The 20,706-nt window shown below is 49.0% G+C and overlaps 9 protein-coding genes across 9 annotated transcripts; 6 read left to right on the forward strand and 3 right to left on the reverse strand.

Moving 5' to 3' along the window:
• Nucleotides 1-642: 642 nt before the first annotated feature.
• Nucleotides 643-1,590, reverse strand: MCYG_03507 (conserved hypothetical protein; the record flags this gene model as incomplete). Its single annotated transcript, XM_002847955.1, has 2 exons — nt 643-1,050; nt 1,150-1,590. The coding sequence occupies 2 exons, from the start codon at nt 1,588-1,590 to the stop codon at nt 643-645; spliced, it is 849 nt and encodes a 282-aa protein (XP_002848001.1).
• Nucleotides 1,591-2,660: 1,070 nt separating this feature from the next.
• MCYG_03508 (uncharacterized protein) lies at nt 2,661-3,169 on the forward strand (the record flags this gene model as incomplete). The annotated part of the gene is made up of 3 exons (XM_002847956.1): nt 2,661-2,822; nt 2,845-2,946; nt 2,978-3,169. 3 exons carry the CDS (start codon nt 2,661-2,663, stop codon nt 3,167-3,169), a joined length of 456 nt encoding a protein of 151 aa, XP_002848002.1.
• Nucleotides 3,170-3,810: 641 nt separating this feature from the next.
• On the forward strand, nt 3,811-4,665 carry MCYG_03509 (meiotic chromosome segregation protein; the record flags this gene model as incomplete). The annotated part of the gene is made up of 1 exon (XM_002847957.1): nt 3,811-4,665. The coding sequence occupies one exon, from the start codon at nt 3,811-3,813 to the stop codon at nt 4,663-4,665; it is 855 nt and encodes a 284-aa protein (XP_002848003.1).
• Nucleotides 4,666-4,974: 309 nt separating this feature from the next.
• MCYG_03510 (non-heme chloroperoxidase) lies at nt 4,975-6,054 on the forward strand (the record flags this gene model as incomplete). Its single annotated transcript, XM_002847958.1, has 3 exons — nt 4,975-5,417; nt 5,495-5,912; nt 5,984-6,054. 3 exons carry the CDS (start codon nt 4,992-4,994, stop codon nt 6,052-6,054), a joined length of 915 nt encoding a protein of 304 aa, XP_002848004.1.
• A 348-nt stretch (nt 6,055-6,402) lies between these two features.
• Nucleotides 6,403-7,621, forward strand: MCYG_03511 (conserved hypothetical protein; the record flags this gene model as incomplete). The annotated part of the gene is made up of 2 exons (XM_002847959.1): nt 6,403-6,502; nt 6,558-7,621. The coding sequence occupies 2 exons, from the start codon at nt 6,403-6,405 to the stop codon at nt 7,619-7,621; spliced, it is 1,164 nt and encodes a 387-aa protein (XP_002848005.1).
• Nucleotides 7,622-7,970: 349 nt separating this feature from the next.
• Nucleotides 7,971-8,445, forward strand: MCYG_03512 (uncharacterized protein; the record flags this gene model as incomplete). Its single annotated transcript, XM_002847960.1, has 2 exons — nt 7,971-8,124; nt 8,213-8,445. 2 exons carry the CDS (start codon nt 7,971-7,973, stop codon nt 8,443-8,445), a joined length of 387 nt encoding a protein of 128 aa, XP_002848006.1.
• A 4,140-nt stretch (nt 8,446-12,585) lies between these two features.
• MCYG_03513 (kinase isozyme 4) lies at nt 12,586-14,053 on the forward strand (the record flags this gene model as incomplete). The annotated part of the gene is made up of 2 exons (XM_002847961.1): nt 12,586-12,785; nt 12,850-14,053. The coding sequence occupies 2 exons, from the start codon at nt 12,586-12,588 to the stop codon at nt 14,051-14,053; spliced, it is 1,404 nt and encodes a 467-aa protein (XP_002848007.1).
• Nucleotides 14,054-15,303: 1,250 nt separating this feature from the next.
• MCYG_03514 (siderophore iron transporter mirC) lies at nt 15,304-17,510 on the reverse strand (the record flags this gene model as incomplete). Its single annotated transcript, XM_002847962.1, has 5 exons — nt 15,304-15,450; nt 15,540-16,201; nt 16,281-17,015; nt 17,078-17,127; nt 17,266-17,510. The coding sequence occupies 5 exons, from the start codon at nt 17,508-17,510 to the stop codon at nt 15,304-15,306; spliced, it is 1,839 nt and encodes a 612-aa protein (XP_002848008.1).
• A 915-nt stretch (nt 17,511-18,425) lies between these two features.
• On the reverse strand, nt 18,426-19,052 carry MCYG_03515 (conserved hypothetical protein; the record flags this gene model as incomplete). The annotated part of the gene is made up of 2 exons (XM_002847963.1): nt 18,426-18,775; nt 18,800-19,052. The coding sequence occupies 2 exons, from the start codon at nt 19,050-19,052 to the stop codon at nt 18,426-18,428; spliced, it is 603 nt and encodes a 200-aa protein (XP_002848009.1).
• Between the last annotated feature and the right edge of the window lie 1,654 nt (nt 19,053-20,706).

Below are 20,706 nucleotides of genomic sequence, written 5' to 3' on the forward strand. Positions count from 1 at the left end.
AAGGAACGGGACAACTTTGGTGCGATGTGTGACGCCCATGCTACCATCAGGCGTTGAACCTCTCCCCCGCATTATCGATGCATGCATGCCTTGGATACGATGGGCGTTCAGGTTAGATAGGATTCAAAATGCCAAGTTTAACGTGCATGAAAGTGCGTTTCGCGTTGATGAAGTTATACTATGTGTCCGTGGGTTAACTCAACTGTTATATACGATACTGAATATGGAGAGACGTAGCGATAAGGATGGATTTTTGACTATCTAGAAAAGATATTTATGTAAGATAGCATGCTTTGTATATGGTATATACTGTAGATCTCTCAGACCATGCCGACACGAAGTCAGAGGGAGAGGTATCTCATCTCGTCGAGAGATGGAAGCAAGTGTGCAAGAGAGTGGTGAGAACGAGTAAGAAGGGAACAGCCGAGAGAGGAGGGAGTTGTTTTTTGTGTTCAGGGAAGAGGTATCGTCGTCATCACTTCATGAACGCCATGCCCAAAGTAAAAAAAAAAGGCCAACCAGCACGGGGGAGAGAAAAAAGCAAAAAAGGAAACGCTAGACGCTTTCTGAAAATGCCAGAGAAAAGGAAAAGTAACGGCCAAGGGTATATGTGGATGCAGATACGTTCTCATGCAGATAAAACTAGAAAGCAGCAATCATCGCCTGTGTCCTGGTTGGGTTCCTCGCGGGGAGAAAGAACCCTTCCTCGACGAAGGATGACTGTTCTTCTGCAGACAGTCTGTGGCTGGGAGCTTGGTCTGCGTGTATGCCCTTGCCGGTACCCTTCTCCGAGACGGAAGAGGCGGCTGTAACCAGGGCCTCTTCAGACTCATCCGGCGCAGAGAAGGAGTCAAAGGTGGTCTGTGGGGGTGATGGCGGCATGTCGTCTTCGGACTCCTCGTCGGAGTCGTGAAGGAGCTCTGGAGGCTGGTGCTGTCTCGACGAGGTACGGGTGAGGGCTAGCTCGTCGCCGTCGTCGTAGTCGTACTCGTCGTAGTCGTCGTACTCTTCCTCTGCCGGGCTGAGATCAAAGTCTGCTTTGGCATGTACCTTGCTGGTGGCCGTAGTGGTGGTGGCAGGCGAGTACTTTATCGGATAGAGCTCTGCGGCCGCGGCAGGATAAGCAGTCTGCTTGGCGGTGATGTCGACAAAGAAGTCGCCGTCTGTCTCGTAGTCTGACGAATCATCCGAGGCACTGGAGCCGTCCCAGTCCTCATCCTCATCGTCGTCTGAGTCTGGCTCGTCGTGTCGAACAACGGCGTCTAGCCATTGGATGCGTTTACCGGTGACTGGAGCCGGTGCAATTGGTGTGGAAGTAGAGGTAGAAGTAGAGGTAGAAGTAGAGGTGGAAGTAGAGGTAGAAGTAGAGGTGGAAGTAGAGGTAGAAGTAGAAGTGGTAGATCTGGACTTGATGGCTTGCTTGTACCAGGCCTCGCGTTCCTTCTCCGCCTCTGCGAGGTCGAGCATGAGGTTATCGAGCATGTTGGCGTGTCCGACAAGCAACCGGAGCTGGTGGTCAGCCCTGGCGGCTTCACGGGTGAGCTTGGCCCTGGCCGTGTGGGCGAGCACGTAGGTCTCACTGAGCAACATGTCTCTCTTTCTGGTCGAATGCATCTGTAGTGAACGAGTCTTGTATATGTTCGGGGTCGAGGAGAAAAAGGAGAGAGAGTCGGTGGGTGTATGTATTTATTTATACTCCGTATACAGTTTTGGTGAGTCAGGCAGCGAGTTTTCTCGCTTCTCGGCGCAGAAAAACTCAAAAAGTGTGACTTGGACTGGTCAGATAAGCAGAAGATCTGGAGGCGCTGAAGGCGGTGGGCGCAAATCCCTGTTCGGTTCCTTGCTGGCAAAGTCAATCTCGATGTCTGTGTCTTTGAAGCTGGTAGGTAGAATAAGAAGTAAGAGGAGGCAGAGGGCAGGCCAGGTACATCAGGTAGATATATATGCCGTAGAGCCGGGTTGCGATAACAGGTCCTTTGCTGGGACAACCAGTTTGTCCGTCCGTCTCATCCGCCCAGAGCCTAAAAGAAAAAAAAAAAAAATCGCGGTGGGCCGGAGGGTTTGGAACCGACCGCGTGGGCGACTCACTCTTAACTTTTCTTCTTCTCTCTCGACCCTCTCGACTCCTGCGGCTGGCGGGCTGGAACTCGCGAATACGAGGAAAGTTGCACATCAAGGGTTTAAGCGGTCAGCAAGGTCGAACTATCTGTGCATTATTAAGGTGGGAAACATCGGCGTTAGCGTTCTCCTTGCTCCGTACATAGCGGCCTTCACTATAGTATATGTAAGGAGCAGATGGAATCCAACGGGATGGCGTCACTCTGAGTAATCGCGATGGTGGACATGATGGTATCATCTTGTCGGTGTCATTCGTCTTCAGCCTGCCATGGTAACTGCATAGTAACTCCGTCGACCGGAGAAGAGTTGGTGTATGCGCAATAGTGATGCCTCGCTATCCATGCCGAAACAGGTCGAGAGGCTGCTGCCACGATAACCAGGAGAAGGCCACGTTAACCCCACGATAACGAGAAGGCCGAAACATCAACTCTGCTGCCTGTTTCGCCCTCTTTGCTTCTTCTCCATCTTCCTCTTCCCTCCTCGTCTTACTCAGCCGGTTTTCTTCTTAACTAACTAGTTAGTTAACTAGTTAACTCCGAGTGATGACTCATCGGATACTCGGCTTCCGGTCACATGACCTTCTCGGATCTTCGGGCTGTGAAGCTCATAAGAAACCGCTCGATCGCCACGCTGCGCTTCTCGAACGCAGTTTGAAGCACAAGGACAACTATCCTCCGCTGCGGCAGCAGATGCGCCCAAGAATAGTTGGAGTAGGTATCGATCAAGTTTGGAGCTGTTGGCATCCTCTTTTCTCCACTGCTCGATGGCTACCCTGTGCAAGGACGTGGTGGAACTCCCTGTTCTAGATCTAATCGCTCGTCCTACGATGTACTGGGCCTTCATAGTGTAAGTATGTAAGACATGGAATCTTCTGAGCTGCGGTCTTGGCCTTGTCAAGAAGCTCCCAGAATCGTGGATGCCTGACGATGCCGGATACCCAGCCAACCGTCTACGTAGTCTCTATCTCCGAATGATCAGAGAGTCTCTCCAGCTCCGTAACCTTCTTGACGGGATCTCGACATCCCAGCATTATTCAGTTTATGCGTGTTGAATATCTGGCTGCCTAGTCGCACGTGATGACGTCAGTCTTGCCGGCTCCCGGTGCAAAGTTCACCCCCCTTGTTCGACCAGAAAAGGACAAATCATGGTGTGAGAGTGCTTGCATTGCTTGGCAGGCAGGTTGCGCAACACCCAATAGTCTCCTCGCTTATTATCAGATGAGCATCTCGGAGCCTCTGGTGTGCCAGCTCGGCCCCGAGGCGACCCTGAACTTCCGTGCATGGGAAGAGGAGCCCTTTTGGCTTTCAACCTGTTACTACGAATTACCATGTCTGGTATCCTTTGCGGGTGAACTAGACTTTCTTTCAGCGTATTCGTATACGAACCAGTTTCTGTGAGAGGGCTGAGCAGATAGTTGTCTCGGCGGCCTCGGGGTCCTCAAGTGTCTCAGCCTCTTCCCTCGTTCGCTCGTTCACCAGGAACAGCCGCACAAGCGAACGAGGAACTTCTAAAAAAAGGGACGCGCGGAGGCTAAAAGAGCCGCCTCCGTCGATAACGTAAGCGAAAGTTAGATTACCTCGGCTTAACGGCCTTGGCATATCTAATCTTCGAAAATGGGCATTGATGTTGAACTGGATATTAGGAATCTCCATTGACACCAATCCAAGACGCGGAGGGAACAAGGAGGACAAGATGACCCCACCTCCAGCCTACGATGCGCCCGCCGACTCTCCCATCTACGCCAACAAGGAACTCTACACGCGCATCGCCAACTGCCCCTCCCGCACCCTCCAGCACTCCTCCATCATCCGCCCTCGATCCGCCCATGCCTGGACCGTCCGCGCCGGCCAGGTATGTCGCATAACCGCCCCCAAGGGTGCTCAAGTAGGCGACCTCAACATCTGGAACAGCAATAACCCCCGCGAACGCTTCTGGGCCTCGCGAACCCGCCAGCTCCACCAATCCCACGTCTCGACCTTCGACCGTCTCTGGTCCTGTCTTCCCTACATGAGGCCCTTGGTCACCATCACGGCAGACACCCTCTCCAGTTACGGCGTAGATGAGTCCGGCGGCCGCGTCCATGATCTGCTAGGAACCCGCTGCGATCCGTACATCCACCATCTAATGACGGGCGAATCCGATGACTACCACTGCCATTCCAACCTTGTCCGTGCCGTCGCCCAGCACGGCCTCGTGGAAAGTGACGTGCATGACGTGCTGAATGTATTCCAGGTGACGGGCCTGGATGAGAAGGGCCGCTACTTCATGGGCACCAGCCCGGCGAAGGTAGGTGACTACTTTGAGTTCTTTGCTGAGCAGGATGTACTTTGTGCGTTGTCGGTTTGCTCAGGAGGGGATCTGTCGCAGTGGGGTTGGAAGGGGAGTGAGGAGATGGGCGATACGACGAAGCCGTTGGGTGTTGAGGTTTATACTATCGACGATGCCACGGTATTGGAAGGGTGGAAGCCCCTTGAGCCGTCCGCGTATAAGGGACTACATGGTCTTCGTATGCCGGTGAGGGAGAACGACGGCCTTGCTGGTGTATAGGCTCGAGCATTTGATCTGTACTATGTATGCAGCTCATCTTATTTTCTATACGAGGTCGATATGGCTCCTACGAAGATATTGGGTGGAGCAGGCGGCATAACGTTACCTTTGACACACAGTTATATACGAGACGAGTAAAAATATAGAAAAAGAAAAAAATCTATACAGCTGTTCCTCGCATCATGTTCACGTTAAGCGAAACGTTATGGCCTGGATATACAAAAGGCCTTCCCTCCGCCAGCTTCGAGTAGAAATCCCAACAACTCATCAGTCTGCTACTCCTACAAGAACTTACTAGATAACCGCTACCAAACAACAGCATCACCATGCCTCGCTTCATCAGCCCCTTCGACGAAAGTCACCTCTTCTACCGTGACTACAAGCCAGCAGGTTTTCCAGCCCCTTTCAGGCCAGATGAAACCTACGTCAGCAACGAGAAGCAGCAGCCTGCCCTCGTCTTCCTCCACGGCTGGCCAATGTCCTCCATCATGTTCGAGAAGCTGACTCTCCCGCTCTGTGAAACTTATCGATTCCGCTGCATTGCCCCGGACAGACGAGGATTCGGCAACAGCGATTGGATGGGTTCCAAGCCCGTCTCCAAGCCCATTGACTACGACGTCTTTGCCGCAGACTTGACGTATCTGCTGGAGAAGCTTGATGTCGGCCCGTTTGTCTTCATCGGTGCAAGCATGGGCCCCGGAGAGGCTGTGCATACTTATATGAACAGCGAATATGTTCGCAAGAACTGCAAAGTATGCAGCCCTCCTTCTCCTCCTCTTCCTCTCTCAATTCGAATGTCAGCATGACATTGACTGACATTCTGCCATAGGGAATCATCGGTATTGGAGCCGCATTGCCATACCCGCTTCAAACACCAGACAATCCAACGGCCACCTCAAGAGAAGCGTGGGACGATATTCTCCATAATCTCCGCTACAACCGCCCAGCATACACCAAGGCCGCTTTGCCTACCATTCTAGGCCGAGATGCAGGCTGCCAGGTCAGTGACGAGTTGATCCAGCGTTATACCGATCTGGTACTCGGGGCAGACGCGCAAGCCGTCGAGCGATGCGTCCAGCTCATCTCTTCAACGGATTTCACCGAGAAGCTGAAGAAGTTGGAGCGCGAGACGGATATCCCGATTACTTGCCTCCATGGCGACCAGGACGCCCCTGAGTCTCAGGTCGTCGTACTGAAGAAGGTTGTCCCAAGGACCGTGGTGAAGATGTATAAAAATGCAGCGCATGGTACGTCGAATCAACATTTTCTCGGGTATCTTTCTGGCTCGTCCATTGATAACTGACTTGTTTCACTTTAGGCCTGACGGACACGCATGACGAGCAAGTTATTGCGGACATCCTGGAATTCGTTCAGACTCTAAAGTCTTAAAAGTGATGGAACGTTTATTATGTTGGTTTAGATAGTCGATCTTCAGTTTTACTTCCACTACAGATAATCAAACTCCACGATCTTTTTCTCCCTTTAATCTCCACAGTGCGTCTTCATAAGATTTTGGTAATAAGCATAACGTTATGCTTGAAACTCAGCCTCATTCATCGAAGATTGAAGATGCTGTCAAGGAGTTAAATTATACGAGAACATGGCTTGATAGTGCCGTAACCTATCACGGAAAGGGCAGCTAACACCCCTTCTGTCTATTTTAAGTATAAATATAAGAAGATGCATTCTCCTCCATTTTTCCGTAGTGATATCAGATATACAGATACCTGAACCGCAATGAACAAGAGAAAAGCAGACGATATCGTCGTCCCTGATATTGCAGAAGATGCAGCTGAACGGAAAAGAGTGCTTAACGTGCTGGCACAGAGGAGATACAGTATGCATTTTCATTTCAAATTCACTACATTAACCGTTTGCTAAACGAGGTATAGGGCAGCGAAAGCGAGAGCAATTAGCTGAGCTTAAAGCGAAGGCCAAACATGCAAAAAGCAAGGCCCCAGAGTCAATCGAGCATGCTGCATCTCCTAGATTTGAGTCTTCACAAAACCAGGAGCCAGTAAACTTACCAGTCGTGGTTGAAGAACAAGTTCCAACGCCTCCGGAGATAGACTATGAAATCCCACCGACATTCGATGGTGTGCCATCATCATTTGGAGATATCTTCAATCCACATGGTAATCCTGTTGAGACAGACGGAGAGTCGGCTCTACTTGGTCTAGACAGCATGCCGGAATTCAACTTTGACACTTCATTTTTATCTGCGATGGGGATAGAAACGCCTCCGCTAGACCTCCCTTCACCTCCATCGGATGACCACCTCATGCCCTCATCACGTACCTCGCCCAGTCTCTCTATGCTCTCTCTCCAGTTCCTCGCAAATCAACCCCAGGATGATACCCAGCCACTTTCCTCCGCCTTACAATCATTCCAGTCATCCAACTTTACGTTTCCGGACGATAAAATCCTCGACGTGCCGCCGTTAACTCTCCTGCGGGCTATGCTCACCATTGCGACTCGGCTGAATCTGACAGACCATATCTGGAATATCACAGGTATAAGTCCGTTTTATACGGGTTCGACTGACATCGATGTCAATGGAGCCCAGCCCCGGCTATCTTTAAACTTGGAAGATATCCCGAAAAATTTCCAACCGACGCCCACCCAACGGCTGGTTCCACATCATGCCCTCCTGGACCTGCTGCCATGGCCCAGTGCGCGGGATAAATTGATCCAGGTATTTAGCTTGCCAGTACAGTTACGTCCTCCAGCTGCCGCGGACCCGATGGGACTGATGGGCCTGGTATACGACATTGAAGATGCTGGTGAAGGACTCAGAGTCAGTGGACCAGATCCGTTCTCATCTGAGATGTGGGAAGTCGGGCAGCTCGTCTTCCAGCGCTGGTGGTGGGCATTTGAAGGTAGCATAGTGGAGAGGAGCAACCGTCTACGAAGCGAAAGGGGGGAGCAAGGGCTGATACTTGGAGATGTGCCATGATCACCATCAACTTCTCAACTTTCTTAAAACGCTGGAATTTCCTCTTCCTTCATAGTGGAACGCGGCAGATATCACATCGAGAATGAGTACGTCGCACATTGAATTAAAAGGGTTTGGGGATGACGATTCTGGAACATAATAGGACAGAATTTCAAAGCTCCGGCGTCATGAGAACAATGTGGTATATATTGTCACCTTGTGCCTGGTCTTGATTAGTTCTCCGAAGCTTCTTCTAACGGTAGGGTGCCGGCAGCGTCAATGGCGAGAATGGGCTCGGGTAACTTGACAAAAACGACGGGTAGCCCATTAATTTGGAATAGAGAGATATTTGGCTCTTCCTTTGACTGCGATGGAACGATTCTGTATTCTCCATGAAACTAAGGTAAACCATAAAAATAAGATTCAACCACAGAAAACTATTGATTTGCACGCTAGAATATTGTTCGATTCTGCTGTCTCCTTTCCATACTGCCGTCAAGCGACCTGCTTATCGTCCACCCCAGGTAATTTTATATGCCAGAAGCGTTAAATTCTATAGTTGAACCGCAGAGCCCAGACTGGAAAGCTAATAGCTTCAGTCTTGCTTTGTAGTAGAATATCTCTATACACTGCTGAAGAGCTCGGCAATCAGGATAATAGTAACCGTGCCACTAACAGTGAGCATCACAACAAGCAAAAAGGCTGTTCTTCACCTTCAACTCCAGAAAGAAGGATCGGGGCTTATGAGCCCACCACAAACGACCCAGGCTCTGTTTGATATATGGCGTAAGAATTGGAGCATAAAAAACGATATATATGTTGATTCCTCCCATGCTTTCGTATAAATAGCGTTCAAGTCCATAGTGATAATACCACATATACCCTAGCGCCAAATGAGTATATATAGTCGAACAGACGTAATATGGCTTAGTCCGCGTGCAACTGTTTGACTCTTTGTAAGTTGTATAGATACAACATCCACTACAGCACGCAGCTCTTTGTGTGATAATTTGCTGCCTGCTTCACTAGTGCTTGTAGGTTGCTACTATTCCTCAGCTTGGCATACATGCCAGCTCCCCTCACCCTATTTCTTCATTGATATGGTTAAAGCGGATGTCCCTAGGCTATCTGCCTCGAATATGCATAGATGTGTAGGTTGGCTGTGGTAGTTGGAACTCGTAAAAAGGATTAGCTAGTTGGGAGGATAGTTGAACTTTGAGAGTGCCGACAACCTTCGATAGCAGCAATAGGTATATGTATGATAAATGGACTTCATGGAAGGGATAGAGATATATATATTCCGTATATATTCTTCAAAAGTGAAAGGCTTGGTTAACAGTGAAGTAAAAGTAGTGAAACACAGAGGCAGCTGACTAAACCCATGTATCTATGTTTGCATGGTTTGCTCTTGTATATTAATAATAACTTACATAATGGCTAGTTGCGATGAACTAAAACTACTTTTTGGTACGCCTAACTAGCTAACTAACCGCTTCACAAGCCTCTCTTCTCGGAGAAGAAGCGATATGATCTCAGGCTGCCTCTCACTTGACCCTGTCATATGCAGATATACAACAACAGTGCGAAGACAAATACGTATTGGTGTGCGGCTGTTCCTGCTTATATATATGATCAGCTGGGCCACCTATATTTAAATTTCCCCTGTCAGGTACACCCTTCATGAACCAGAAAGCATCCACACCTTTTGACTATCCCAGCAGACTTTCGTCAAACGTTTGCCTGCTAGTTCTCCTATTGGCAAAGGGGGGTTAAATAATTGTGGCTGGGTACCTTCCATGTGGCTGTATGTACGTGGAATGATGTTTCACAGGCGACCTCGAGACAGCAAGCTACAGCTCCATCCTCGACTCACAAGGTGCTAAGCTTCGTATGCTACACACCACCCACAAGGTACAAAAATGGGATCACAACTGATATGAGGGCCTATGAGGACCTATGTTAGGTCTAAATAAGGTTAAGGAGCCTCCCTTCGTATCCTTGACCTTGTTCCAGATTCCGTCATCCCCGAAGGTGGTGGTTGTTCTTCTGATGAACGGTATTTTTTTTTAACGTTCTGCCCTACTCGTTAGCTATGTATCTTTATTGATAAATAGGCTGCCTTACCCACCAGCAGTGAGCAGGGTAAGAGTCATCTCACATGGAAATGGAGCGAAGAGAGAAGAAGAAGCAAATAGGTTTTAAAGGGAGGATATCTTAAAATAGTGCAATAAGGAGTGTTTTCTCTTTCGTTTGCTGCCTTGAGAGATAACAAAAACGGAGCCTACTTACTATATAGATACGCCTCATGCACACACACCATCCCAGCAGTCACTCCATGACACAGCCTCCCCCCTTGTTTGTTTCTCATTCTCCTAGATATCCTTACGGTCTATTATCTCTTCCCTCTTTCGGCCAGTTCCTTCCACTGAGGCTGCCGAGACTGTGCAGTGCCCGCTTTAAATGGACACTTTGTAGTCCCCTTCCGTCCTCTTTTTCCCTTGTCACAACATTTTAACAACAACACCGTTCTCAGACTCTTCTTCTTTTCATCAGACTCATCTCCATCGCTTGCACTTGAAAGATCAATCTAAAGGGCCTCGAAGCAGCCAAATAGGTGACTTGAAGCCATCAAAGAGAGCGTTTTTATGAGGTATATGGTTCTGACAAGTGTGCTACACCCAGATCCCTCCTATCTTACCAAGTAGTCAAGGTAGAATCACCAAGATGTACTTCAACGTGAGTGCCTTGAGCTCCCCTTGTTTTATAGTCTCTGCAGTTGAAGTACGTTCAACTCCGCTGACATTCTTTGCAGGTTACAGTCAAGCCAGGTGCTCCAGAGGAGGCGCTCAACAAGTAAGTATAGGTTCCATTTAGCCTCATGTTTCCGTATTCTTCTCTTGAGGGTAGCACCAATATGCGAAATAACGGGAATGACATACGGATCCCTCCTTCATACTGACCGGTCCGACTGACTCTGGAATCTACAGGGCGAAGGAATCAGCGAAGAAGACTGGTGGTACCATCCGTCATGAATACAAATTGATCAAGGGATTCACGTAAGAGATCCTTCCCGCATACTCTTCTCCTCAGTGGTGAAATATGGGCTTTGAGCTGACGATACCTTGGGGTTCGGAATAACTAGTGTGGAGTATCCCAACGACCACAACCTGGATGACGTCCTCAAGTCCAACGATCACGTCCACGTCGAACAGGATGGCCCCGGACCAGCTAAGAAGGTTGCTACTTCCACCATCTGAAGCACCAGGAGTTGAAAACGACTGCCACATTTGCACCTTAATCTTGTTGTAATGCCCCTCTCGTATTCCATCCGCTAACGTCGTCTTCTTTTTTCTTTCCTCTCTGGCAAACCGGTCGAACAGCACAAAAAAAGGCGTTATGGTTACGGGATTTTCTTTGTTTCTCCCCCTTTAATATCTCTTTCACTCATATGTTTTATTAACCAACTTGTTTCTTATTGAGGGGGAATGCGTATTATGTTTCATTATGTGGTAGCTTCGAACAACGCAATCGTACTGTTAAAAAAGGCCTATCTGAGAAGTAGACGCATCCTTCGTACTCGGACTTAATTCCGGGGTTAACTGCTATTTACAAGGTTCAAAAGGCTCAGTTTACGTGTCTGTTTCTTCTATAGATAGACAGCTGACACTATACGTGCTATGTAGTATATGAGAAATAGGCTGCAACGGCAGTAGTTATTGTCTCTCCTGACCACTCGATAGTAAACTTGCTACGCCTAACCCTACGTATATACATATGTATACCCCACACTTGACAAGGCTTCCCGCATGATCCTTGCTGCAGCTTATGTATGACGCTTTATATTTACCCCCAGGGAGATCTGACATGCAATAGATATGCGGCATTGCTTGCGGAACGCCGATAACCCTTCCTTTTTCCTGCCTCTCCTTTTCTGGCCATGCATTTCCGGATGTTGGCTACTATGTAGCCAATCCACCAGGTAACGGCATCGTGGCTGGGTATTTCTTTTTCTTCCTCATCTACGAAGTCCGGAGTATACAGGGATGGAGATGCATTCCCACACAGATGGGGCCGGCAGATGGGCTCCCTCTGGGGCGTTTGATGCGATATCCGTACTCTGTACTCCGTCAAGGCCTCATCTAGCTTCACTTAACTACTGCTGTTGCCGTATAACAGGGGTCCTTATATCGTCCTGGTTGGTCACTCTGTCTCCCCGTCCTGCTGGTTATATCGAGACGTCTCGGCCATCCTTGGGGCATGTTTTCATTTGTCAACCCTTCTCACCAGCCATTCAGCCGACCATGGCTTGCTGTAAAACAGCCGTTCAACCCTAGCCGTGGGAATGATAGATGCAACTGCGGTCCGTCTGACACAGTGCCATCCCCCACTGGTCCGCGTAGGGGAACTGTTCACTGCGCACGTAACATGCCGGACTTCTGGCAAACAGAAAAGAAGAACAGCCTCCCTTTATAAAACCATGGATTCTCACTGTAGATAACTAGCCTTGGCGAGACATTGGTTTCTGGGTTGGACTGTTGGGCCGAGTAAAAAAGAAAGGAAGACGCCGACGGGGTCTTTTATATATCAGCCTGGCCAACCGGATTTATGGACGAACTTCTTCGGGGCCCCTTGATGCCGCCAGCCAGTAGCGGACTCCTCCACGCCTACAGGAGTGTATCGCCGTCGTCATAGCTGAAGCTGGTTGGCGTATCGCGGAAATCACAAGATAAACCCCGGCTCACGCTAGAAGGAGGAGGAAGTTGTTGGGTGGTTTTCTTTTTTTTTCCCTTTACGCTTTCGTGGTGAGCCCTTTTTTGCCGCTTAACTACGGGGGGTCGCCATCACCACCATCGTCATCATCGGTACAACTACTTATACACCACCACCACCACTGCTAGAGGTGCCCCTACGGCTACAGGAGAGAGAAGAATTCACTGGATTGCATGTCACAGCATGGAATAGTAATAGCAATCGACTCTCTCACCATGGCATTACTTCGAGCACACCCTTTTCGCGCTGCTGCAAAGAGCCGGCCGATCTGTGGTGGCACGTCGGTGCGCTCCCTGTCCTCCGTCACCACGAGTAGCTGGTCCTACCCGCCCTCTGCGTCTGATATATCTACTGATGAGATCACTCGCCTGGCTATGAGCTCTCGTCGGCCTCTGACACTTGCAGACCTGCTCAGGTAAGTCGTCAGACCTGTTTTTTGTCGACGAGAAAGACAACGTTGACACCTTTGGGGGGATTAGACATGGCCGGCCGCCGCTCACAAGAGAAGCCCTCCTCGCGTCTGCAAACTTCACCCTCTCTCTTCTCCCTGCTAGACTTGCCTGCCGTATCCAGGCTCTGAGAAACCTCCCGTTTATCGTCGTGTCGAACCCACACATCTCCCAGATTTACAATAATTACATCCATTCTTTCGCTACCCTGCTACCCTTTCAAAAACGGAGGATCTCAACGCCGGAAGAAGAGAAACAGTTTACTGAGATCATGGCTGATCTGGTGCAGACACACGACAATACAATTCCTGTGCTAGCTCGAGGTTTTCTAGAGTGTCGTAAATACATCAGTCCCACCGAGGTGACTGCGTTTTTAGATGAGCATCTCAGGGCAAGAATCGGCACTCGGCTGATTGCCCAACAGCACCTGGCACTCCATCATGCCTCTCTCACGGAGAACGGCGATCTCTTGACGTCACGAGAGAAGCATGTGCCATCTAACTATATCGGCGTAATCGATACGGCCCTTAAACCTGCTAGTCTGGTAAAGGTGTGCGAGGAGTTCGTCGCCGAGATATGCGAACTCAAATATGGCGTTCGCCCTAGAGTAGTTATCAACGGAGAGCCAGAAGCGACCTTCGCCCATATTCCCGTCCACGTCGAATACATAATCACCGAGCTCTTAAAGAACGCCTTCCGGGCCACGGTTGAGGCTGGAAACGAACGTGAGCCTATCGAAGTAACCATTGCTTCAGCCCCCAACGCGCCCAGCACTCGTATCGAAGAGGTCCCCCCTCACGCTGAGAAAAGCCCAAACTCGCTTGGAACTGGCTCACAGAACAATTTCCAGATGGGCATGCATGATGGGCGACCTCTAGGCCCAGGCCAGTTGTTCGAGCCACTCAAATCATCTGCTCAGAGTATCACAATTCGCATCAGAGATCGCGGAGGTGGTATACCCCCAGAGATCCTGTCCGATATCTGGTCCTACAGCTATACCACGTTTAGTGAAGATGAACTACCCGTCGGCGATAATGGAAACATCGATGCTCTGAACGCGATATCTGGCAGTGGCGGCCATAATGCTAGCACCATCGCTGGCCTTGGCTACGGACTCCCACTTGGGCGAGCCTACGCGGAGTATTTTGGAGGAGGCATTGACATTCAAAGCCTTTGGGGTTGGGGTACTGATGTGTATCTCACCCTTCAAGGTGTCGGAAAGGTGCAAGGTTAGACCTGTCAAGCATGTCTTATAAACATGTCTGTGTCCCTGCCTGCTCATACAGGCATAACTTACATACGACTCACACTTCCACCCACCAAATCCACCGACTAAGAAAGGCCGGTCAGACAGCCTGGCCCAGCTTCCGTCTTGGAAGCATTATCTCGTAAGACGTACCCTACACATCTTCGAACATCACAAAATTGCAGGCTTAGGATGTTCACCACTCTACAGTGCTGTTGAAATTACGCTGATGATTGGCCTCTCGCCCTGCCCCATGATTTATGCTGGGCCAAAAAGTCCCGATGTACACACTTTATCCGAACAATGGTGTACCAACCAATCTCGAAGCGGTAACATGAAATCACTACTGAGGGTTTTAAGGCAAATGATGTGACTCTTCGGATTATCTACTACCTTTCGGGGGGTTATTTTTAACTATATCCTCCATGCGTCACGACTTGTTAAAATATCAAGCCGTTAAAGCCTACTTTTCTGGACTCAGCATATGGAGCCATATTCAAATGTTCACACACGTTGCTTATAGATATATTCTCATACTATGCCTGCGTGGGTTGTATTGTGAATGTTCTGAATAATACACTGGGGTAAACTACAGGAGGGCGTAGGCGGGCTGTTCGTTTCTTCTTTGAGCCATTGACTGTACTTTTCCTGTTTTCATCGGATAGCTGATCTAGTGATCCGCTTTATAACCTTTTTTAAGACGGTTACGATAGAGGGGAGTTGGCGGCACTTATCAGCATCCTTTTCTGCCATGTCTACCATTATTTTACTCATAGGCTTCGCTCAATTCATCAGGCATTTACATTCACATTTTCCTATCCTATAGTAAAGTCGAATGTCTTGCGAAAAACCGTTTATCTTCCTTGGATATATGTATTATTGGTTTTTACGTTAAATCCAAATCATTAACTAATAAAATCGTTCAATTGGTCCTGTTTTGTACACAGATTCAAGCACCTATCTAAGTCTGGATGGTAGTGGCCTAAGGGGTATATCTAAGATATATACACATGTCTATCTGTTGTAGTAAATTGCAAAATATGATCAAACACCGAGAGATGCCCGAATGGTGAAAAATGAGATGAAAAAATAGCCTGTGGTCGGTCTGCTCCCTAGCGTAGAAAGGTTGTCTCGTTAAATTCGTGAGTATATGGCCGCAAAATTCATAGTCAGGTTAATATTGCATGCATATCGGGACTCAACATCGTTCCAAGCTTGTCTGTATAGGCAGTTGCGTTTCAAGACCTGAGATTGCGTTGTGACCCGCGTTTTGCCGGACTAGCATTGGTAGGAGGGAATGTACTGAACTGTGGTGTAACTGGAGATACATCTTCGCCATCTTCGCTGATGTTCCCTATCATTTTACCTTTCACCCTTTGATCTACCTTCAAAACGGAAAAATGTTAGTAACGCTATTTTAGTATAAAAGGGGGAAAGGAATAAATGAAAAGTAAGAAATCAGGGATAGCAGTACCTTATCAAGCTCATAATTCTTCATGAGCAAGCTTAACGGGATCAAGGGTATGCAAACACAAATAGCAATTGTTAAGAGAGTCTGCATGGTCTCTTCGTAGGAGCGAATAATAGCGTCTCTTGTTGGTGAGCCCATTGGGTATGATAAGGCCTTGGTCAACTTGCCAAAGATTTCAGTGGCTTCCCCTTTGGTTTCATCGGGTAGATATTTTACTAGCTTGCTTGGTAAATAAGTAGTCCAGATCGCACCGGATACAGCTGATCCCACAGCTCCGCCCATCTCAAGGGCAGTCAGAAACATAGCAGTAGCGGCAGCTACCTGTTGGTGATTAGCCGAGGCTTGAACGCCAAGTTGGACAGGGACATTGACGAGTCCGCCTCCCACGCCAATGAGGGATTGAACGACAAGAATTTGCAACGTGGATTTGCCTGATTTGTGGGTGGCGAGCATTAAGACCAGCCCTAGGATATAAACAACACAGCCAAAGGTGATAAATGGACGGTATCGTTTCGAATATTTGATCATAAAGGAGACGACGAGAGCGGCGATCGTAGACATAAAAGAAAAGGTCTGGGTGATTCTTCCGGCAGTAACAACAGGTTTTCCCTGGACCACTTGCAGGTACGAGTAAAAATAGGGTTGAACGGAAAAGTAGAAGGCCACTTTATTAGTATAAAAAGGGTTAGCAAGAAAGAATGAAGATCCAATGAAAACCTCCCAAAAAGAGGCACCAAGACTTACTGAAGTAGAAGAAAGCCAGGGCACATCCAGCAAGTGCCGTTCGTTGGCGAAGGAGACCTAGTGATAGCAAAGGATGCGGTGCAAGCCTCTTAGAAGTCTCCCAGAATGGGTATGCTACCAAACAGACAGCTCCAACAACAATCATTGCAACGATGGCCCCATTTCGCCAAGTATCCTTCGCATGGGCAGCCAGGGTCAGAGGAACAAGAATCAGTGTCACCGCAGCTGAGAGTAAAATCAAACCAAATATATCCAACTCGAACCATGCGCTACGGAGCACACTTTTCAAGCCTTTGCCCTTCCATGGCTTGGGTTTCAGCAAATTCAATTTCTGCGCCTTTCTCTGGTTTAAACATAGCGATAGGGCCAATGGAAGAAACGCCAATGGCAAGAGTACCACCCACATGCCGTATCCCCATCTCCATGAGAGGTGCTTCAACACCCAGGATGCGATCATTGGCCCGACCCAAACAGTGATCAGGAAGGGTATTTCTGGAAGAATAGCGAATAGAGCTCGATTCAGCAGATTACTACTATCAGCAATGAACACTTGCTGGAGTATCTGTAACCCAGTAGATCCAGCAGAATAGAAAATCTGCGCAGAAGCATAGGTCTCAACGTTCTGAGAAGCTGCCATCTGTATGTATCCAAGCACATAGATGAAGACAGCAATACAGAATGCTTCAAAGCGGCCAAACACATCGGCAAATTTAGCCATGGGTGGCTTTATAACAGCTAAAGGGTATTATTATTAGCATCCAGGCCCATGAATGAAGCTGGGGATGATATGCACATACCATTGACCACATTCTGAATAACCAGGACAGTTGAGATGAGAGAGTGCTTGCTAAATGAGCTTGTAGCGTAGGCAGTTAGAGATGCCACGGTCTGGGTTTCAAGTGAAGAACAAAATGCCATCAGTATAATACTAAAGTCATGTTGGTTAGTCCAGGGGTTCTCTAGATAGCTGCTATGAAAGTATTACCCAAGGTATGCTATTAATAAGGACTTCTGTGTCCATGTCCGGCTGATTGCCTCAATCTTGCGAACACCTTCCTGGACTTCGCTATCCGACGAAGATGGGTAGGGGCTGATATGTAGGTGTTCGTCCGTCCCATCTGCCTCGTCTGTAGCTTGTAACAGCCGGTCTGCCTCTGCTATATCGTCCAACCTATCGTCCGGCTCGCAGCTACCATACGATGGAACTGTTCTAGTATGTATCTGGCCCATCGTTACCAAAGAGCAAATAGGGGCTTAGTGAAAGTGTAGGAGGAAGGAGTATGTTGTAACGGGCAGCGGAAGCTTGGTCATCGAGTTCTGGCAAATCTGTTCGAAAGCATCCGTCCGTTGAAAAGGTATAGGTGCTGCCCATCTGCCTATAATCAGATATCCAAGCCGCTCTGAATGTGTAACTGGGTCAGAGCAGGCCGCGGTTGACAGACCCAACGACTCACGAAGTGGCTTAAGGGCTTCAGGACAGGAATATTAAACGGGAACGGAGGCCGGATTTTGTTTCATTTTCTGCACCCACGGGCGACTATATACGACCGGGAGCCGGGGGAGCTGGGAGTGCGTGTATATGGAGTGACAGGTACGAGGCTAAAAAATTGGTCAGATGAGGCTTGCAGACGCCTCCGCAAATCAGCTGTGGACTTGACAGGTCGACTCTTTACGATTTCAGCAACAAGGCTCGTGAAAGAAGGGAGCTGGTCGAGCATGGGTGCTGGAGGAGGAGGGCGTTTCCCCCTTGTTCTGCATCCGGAATAGGTGGAATCTCCCTGGCATGAATGCAGAAGCACGCGCCCTTTGACATCAGGTCTCGAGGTGTCTCTGTGACTTCTTGCCTCTCCGGCCCAAAAGATGATCTGATATGATAAGATTAGGCCGCAAGAGAAGAGACCTGCAGGCTTATCTCATCGCTATAACGGCCTGCTATTGGTTACACTGCCACCGTTATGGTTTAGTTCCATCTTGGCTGCGCACAGAGGCTTAACCGAAAGAGGAAGTCATCGGCTCCGGTCGGATCTGATAGCAAAAGGCCCCGTTTAGTTCCGATCCCAGAAGTCGAGACGAATAGAAAAAGTGGAAGAAAGAACAGATAATAACTTGTTTTATACGTTGACATACGGAGGATAACTGGGCTACTTAGACATCGAGCTGCGAAAAAGACACGGTCAGATCCCCAAGTCCGGCCTCTGACGATGGCCTACAGACGTATACTCCGACCCAGCACTCCAGCTTCTCTTCGTCCTCGAACAGCCAGGTCACCTCTCTCATCGGCACCCTCTCTCCGTCTTCTTTGACGGCATACACCCACAGAGTCTGATCCTTTGGCCTTCGCTTCATCTCGATTGTAACGCCAACCTCGTCGCAGCCAGCAAGGTCCTCCCCGGCCGGGATTGGAGACAGACTCCAGTCGGCCCATCGATCCCTTGCCACAGTGCTACACCGCGGTACTCCCTCCACGAACTCGATCCCAGCCTTGATCCACTTCTCTCTTCATCGGAGTTGTGCCCCACCTGGACGATCGAGGGCGATGATAAGGCCTCCTTGGTCGTAGAGTGTTATCCATTTGGCCGAGACTCTCACGCTGGCTCGCTGAAAGGAGGCCAGAGGCATGGTTTTGAAGAGCATGGGTGCATTGAAACGGTGAGTCGAAGGTGGTTTGGACCATATGTCAGTCGACGGAGGAGCTTTGATGGTGAAGTTCGTCTTCAGCTCCTCAGGCGAGGGAACCGGCTGCTCTGTGTTCTTGAATCTCCAGCTCGCCATGTTCTAAGACGGCCAACATCGACTTGTGGTATAACTACGGATTGAAAGGACGATACCGATCTATTATCCTTTCTGATAGTTTTTGGGGATCAAGACATCTCAACCCTCTTGGGTGTGTAATATATATAGTGGTTCGACCCCGCAAGCCGTGCCTCCTTCCCCCCACCTTGGGTTGAGCCCACTCAGACATCCGCAGTTGTTTATATTCACACAAGTATATATATACATTCATCCTTTCGGAGATGAAGGGCTACGAGATGCGAGATACGAAATAAGAAGTACGATGAAGGTAAGTCTGAAAACTAGCTACGTCGGGGATGCTGGAGAGCCCAATCTAAAGGGATTGGCCGGATACAGCGGCCGTCTTATTGGCCGGGGATCTCGAAACTGGAGATTTGGTCTGCAGGCGGCCGGATGATGCCCGGCTTTGAGATGGGTGTGTGAGCATTGGTCCACTGTTGTAGCTCCGATGGGACATATAAAGTATACAAGTACGGAGTCGACAGGCTCAATCTGGCTGCTCCTCGACATGGTTGGTTCGGGGAAATAGGTTCAGTATCCCTTGAAAAGAGTGAAATGGAAGGGTTGACTCAACACTGCTGTTTTAATATACTTACTATGTTCTCATGTTTCTGGGGACTATAGAGGCTGTGCTATAGGCCTGGACTCCCTATAAATAGCGCTAAATGTCCATGTCTACTCCGTAACCTCCTTTTTGCGGCGTAGAATATAAAAACCCCACCCCGACGCCGTTGAGCAGGGTCTGTATGATTAAAAATCACTACAGAGCAGAACGAACGAGTAGCGAGCTGGGATATTATCCGTTACACATGTCAGGCCACAGCTTCATGGGTTAGCAGACATGGTTGTCTATGCTGAACCCCCCGGTTTCTCTCCAGTAAGAGAAACATGTTCCAGCCGCTAGAGGTGTAACTTCTCACCCAGTCTCTGTATCGAAGGGGAGGGAGAGGGGGTGGGAGGATAGAGAACATCGAGTACGGTAGACCTGTCGTTTTGATGCCTCTCAGCCGAGGGCGCGCCTCATATCATCTTAATGCCTCGCCCCAGACGAACGTAGGACGAATAACTAGAAAACGAGGCAAGATGATCTGAGAAAGTGAAGCGGTTCAAGGGGTTGCTGTGGAACGCAAGTCCTATCACATATGAGCCAGCACCGATATATTCCGCGCCATTCCCGCCTTCTTGGTGGATGGATGCCTAACCTGTGCCTGTCTGTTTGACCAGCGGTTGGAATCTGGGTTGATGAGGTGTACCTCGGAGATACATGCGGGTGTCGTGTATCCATCATCATGTAGAGACGTACCTCCCAGGTCTCCCGAAGTTGGTAGCACGCCCTCAACCAGGGGGGTTAAAAGGAGAAGAACAAAGCCTCAAATCGATCTGTCATGCAATAAAAGGCCATAATTATTGCCTGATATACACATAACATCCCCGAGCTTGCTTTTTCTCGTGGCGTTCATCTTGCAGCCTGTCATTCTTGAGCTTAACAACGCTCCTCTTTTTCTCTCTTGTCGTCTCAAGCTTCGACCGGCCCTCTGAACCGTCAGCATCATCTCGGCATCTTCTTCTTCTTCTTCTATCGTAACAGCGTCCTGTCCTGCCGTCGTACCCCGACTAGGCGCTAAGCTGCTCC

This window comes from Microsporum canis, genomic scaffold, assembly GCF_000151145.1.
Source record: "Microsporum canis CBS 113480 supercont1.3 genomic scaffold, whole genome shotgun sequence".
Classification (NCBI taxonomy): domain Eukaryota; kingdom Fungi; phylum Ascomycota; class Eurotiomycetes; order Onygenales; family Arthrodermataceae; genus Microsporum; species Microsporum canis.